Consider the following 4,075-nt stretch of genomic DNA (forward strand, 5'->3'; position numbering starts at 1 on the left):
TCTCACTGCGGTGACGCGCCTGCAGGTTTAGCGGGGAGGGTCGACAGTCGGACCGACTCTTTCTGTGTTCCCTGTCTGTATCGCAGCTCATTGAGTCTTTGTAGAATAATGCAGCTCATGGGCTCCGGCATGCTGACCCTTAGGCTGGGTTAGGCTACTTTGGTTTGCAGGGCGGAAAGCTGAAGCAGAAGGGCCTAAAATGCCTCTTCGCTCAAACCCTTAACATGCTTCCCAGTCAACTTTCTCTGTCAATAAACCAAAAGGAGGTGAAGCCACTCCAAAGTGTAAATGTTTCCTGTGATACAAGAGGAAATCCTAAGTAGTAGTTGTAGGAACTGGACATCTGAACAAACCTGCCGTTGTCAAGTACATGTGAGTTCTTGCGTGTATTGATTCAAGAGTCGTAAAAAGGTGATTAAAGAGTTTCCTACCGTCCTCCCCACAGTCAAAACAATATGCTGGAATGGCTCTTAATTCTTTTATAACACATGGATGTTTTCAGAAGTAAAAGAGCAGTAGTCAAACAGACAGTTCTTCTCAGAAGGAAGATTTCCTACAGTGTGTAAACATGAAATAAATCTTTGCTTTAAAAGGGAAGGAAAAAAAAAAAGTTAGCCCCAGATCAAACATTTACTGGGCTTTTTAGAAATGTTCTTCCTTTATGCTACCAGTATTCTCGGCAGGTTTGTCTGATGTGGTTGTTTTGTGGGTTGAATCACCTGCTTATTAGAGTTTGAAAAAGGGTGGCTTTGAAAATGATACCAGAAAGACAAAATACCTCCACCTCTTTTTACGGGACTTTGTGCTTCAGGAACTGGAAGACTAGGATGATTTACGTGGCGTAGAGTTTGTAATGCTTACTCTTTGTAAAGGATTTAGTTTCTTTGCTGCTTGGTAATATAAATAAGAAACCTGCAAAGCTCAATTAAAATTCAAAACATTTTAAATTGTTATGTAGTCCAGACAGTCCATCTGTCTGAGAGTGAAAAGTGGTCCTGAATGACAAAGAGTAACTATAAACACAGCAAATAGACAAATGTCATTATCAAATGCACCACTTAAACCCACTTATCTTAGATTCAGGTTTTTTAAAATGTTTTGTGGTTTTGGTGCTGCACAGCAGAATCTCAGGTATGGTTCTAGAACAACTTCTTTTTGAGGCATTGTTTACACTGCTAACAACTTCCAAAAAGCCAGTTCACACGTTCTCTTTCTTTCATGTTTTGTATGTACTGTAATCTGTGCATATCAATTGGTTAAATATGTCAGTATACCCTTGCCAAATTCAGGCTTCAAATAGTGCCTCATCTCATGAATACTTTATATTATTAATATATATTACATTTTTGGGCAAATGCATTGTTTATATTATTATAACCCAAACATTAGCAAATAAGCAGCATATTTCATGTGCATAAAAAGCCTGAACTGAAGACAGCAAGTTGTGTCAAGAGGTGTGGTGGGCCCATATGCTAGATAAGATGTCTGGCAAATACTTTTTTTTTTCCTGTGGGTAGATTCTGTTATATAAAATTCCCATCTGTACTTTGATTTCCATTTGAATGATCTAATAAAGGGTGTGTTTTTTTAAGATAACGTATAGAGAAAGTAAAGTATATATTCAGGTAGTTCATATCTATCTTCCAATGTTTGAGTAGGCAGTTTAGCAAATAGTGTATAATCAATATAGGTTCCAACTGCATAGTACTGCAGGCTTTAGTGTCAGTGCTGAGTAAAATCCTTGCATGTTCAACGTTAAGAGAAAAACAGGTTCTTAAATGGTGTAGGGCTCTTGTTCCTAGATGAAGCTTCTCAGCTGCTTTCCTGTGAATGTTCAGATGCAGTATTTGAAATTTCAGAGAAACTAAGTCACATTTATTATAACATGCGCATTTTCTACTTGTTTTCAACCGTGTTTTGGATGCTACGTATTGTGTGATTACAGGTTGAACTAAAGCAATCTCTTTTTTTTCTTTTTTTTTTTTTCAGGTATTCTTGAGTTCATCAGTGTGGCAGTGGGACTGGTCAGTATTAGAGGTGTTGACAGTGGCCTTTACCTTGGAATGAATGAGAAGGGAGAACTTTATGGCTCTGTAAGTACCACTTCACTTAGCACTGTGCAAACCCCTCAAGTAGGTAGCTGAGGTCGTCTTAGCTTTCGAAACACTATCATCTTTGCCTGTTGAAATATATAATACATTTTTAAAGCATACAGTGTACCCTTGGATAGTAAATACTTGGTGAGAAAAGTTTCTCTATCCTAGATGAAGAGAACCAAAACGAAATGCTCCTCTTAAATTATGATTAAAAAAAAAATAGATAAACCAGGTATTTGAACAGCATTTAAGTTGCCTGCTATCTAATTGTCTTATTGTCAATACTGCCAGTGTATCATAATGCATACTGTATCATCAAAAACATTGAATGCAACTGGAAAAAAGTTAAAAGGATATTTATGGAACAAATAAACAACAACTAGTATAATGCCCTGACTTACTTTATGTACAGCCCGATGCTCCTTTACAAATCAGCAGGTGGTATTTCCAGGTACCAGCTTTTCAACATAAAAGCATTCTTTTAAATGCTGGGCAAAAGTGGACAATAGCATATGTCAAAGTTAGGTGCCACTGTTGAAAAACCGGAGTGGTGCAAGAGTACTGGTGGTATCTGTAGATCCTGACTGGAATATTTTCATTGAATAATGAAACATTTGATTTGTATCTATTGAATAACTTCAACATATGACCATAAAAATGTAATCTTTGATTTTTCCAATACTTTCAGGGAAATAAGTCTTAGACTTTTCTCCTTTCAAGTCTTAAAACATCTTGAGAATACTCTCTCTTTCCAATTCCTTTGTTTGTGGTTTAAAATGCAAGAAGTGGTGCACACCGCAAAGAACACATGGAAATACCTTCCTGATATGTTACATTGCACCTGAGTCCTTCTGCCAAGTCTAATTTCTAGAATGGTAGATACAAGCCTACAAAACACAGTTCCTGTAGGCCAGGTATTTTAGTTAAACATAAATAATGCTGCCTTAGAGAGATGTTGAAAGTTATCTAATTTGTGTTTAAAATCAAAATTGCATATGTACACATCCAGTTTTTAAAACAATTAAAGTAGGCTTCCAGACTTAGTGTCAAGTTTACATAGTCTTCTTAGGTTTGATGTATGGACAGTTAGATGAACAGTAAGGCCACACAAAGCCTAAAACATTTTGTTTATCATATTTTTTGTACATTATGATATCTTGCAACAGCTTGGCATATTTTTCTTTGTTCTTTCTTTTTGTAGGAGAAACTAACTTCTGAGTGCATCTTTAGGGAACAGTTTGAAGAGAACTGGTACAACACTTACTCGTCCAATGTGTACAAACATGGAGATTCGGGGCGGCGATACTTTGTAGCACTTAACAAAGACGGTACTCCCAGAGATGGAGCAAGGTCCAAAAGACACCAGAAGTTCACACATTTCTTGCCCCGGCCTGTGGATCCTGAAAGAGTTCCAGAACTGTACAAGGATGTCTTAGGATACAGCTGAGGAGGGAGGCAACTATGGGGGAAAAAACCCCATACTGGAGCTGTTGCCCCTACTTTCATGGCAATACCAGCATGAGGAACCTGCCAGAGGTCTGGGATGGTGGATTGGAAGAAGCTACTTTGTGATAGGCGAGCGTCTGTTTTATAACCTTTGGATTTAGGAGACAAGCCTTAAAGCTGACAGCGGAAAAAAACCTGCTTAACGTTTTGGTAGCCAGTAACCAGAGGGCAGTTGGAGTGTGACTTTTTTTTAAATAACAAAATCTTGGCAAATTTGTCTGGATTACCTATCGTCCATGAATTAGCAGAGAACTACCTGCATCATGCTGATGAGACAACAGCTGGAAGAAATATGAATAAATGGACTGTAAAGTAGTAATAAATCCTGAGAACTGTATATGAAGTTATAGTGCCTCCACTTTAGTGATGGACCTTAGATGTTGGTGCATCATAGTCAGAGCTGGAACTTTTCCTCAGGATGGACCTATTTATATATCTCCAGATAGCATATATTTATTTTATATATTTATTTA

At 37.6% G+C, this 4,075-nt stretch overlaps 1 protein-coding gene across 1 annotated transcript; it reads left to right on the forward strand.

Moving 5' to 3' along the window:
* Window positions 1-1,989: 1,989 nt before the first annotated feature.
* Window positions 1,990-3,543, forward strand: FGF20 (fibroblast growth factor 20; the record flags this gene model as incomplete). The annotated part of the gene is made up of 2 exons (XM_010018312.1): window positions 1,990-2,093; window positions 3,298-3,543. Coding segments are annotated over 2 exons (350 nt in total), but the record flags the coding sequence as incomplete, so codon positions are not given.
* Window positions 3,544-4,075: the final 532 nt, after the last annotated feature.

This window comes from Nestor notabilis, unplaced genomic scaffold (genome assembly GCF_000696875.1).
Source record: "Nestor notabilis isolate BGI_N333 unplaced genomic scaffold, ASM69687v1 scaffold24147, whole genome shotgun sequence".
In the NCBI taxonomy this organism is placed as follows: Eukaryota; Metazoa; Chordata; class Aves; order Psittaciformes; family Psittacidae; genus Nestor; species Nestor notabilis.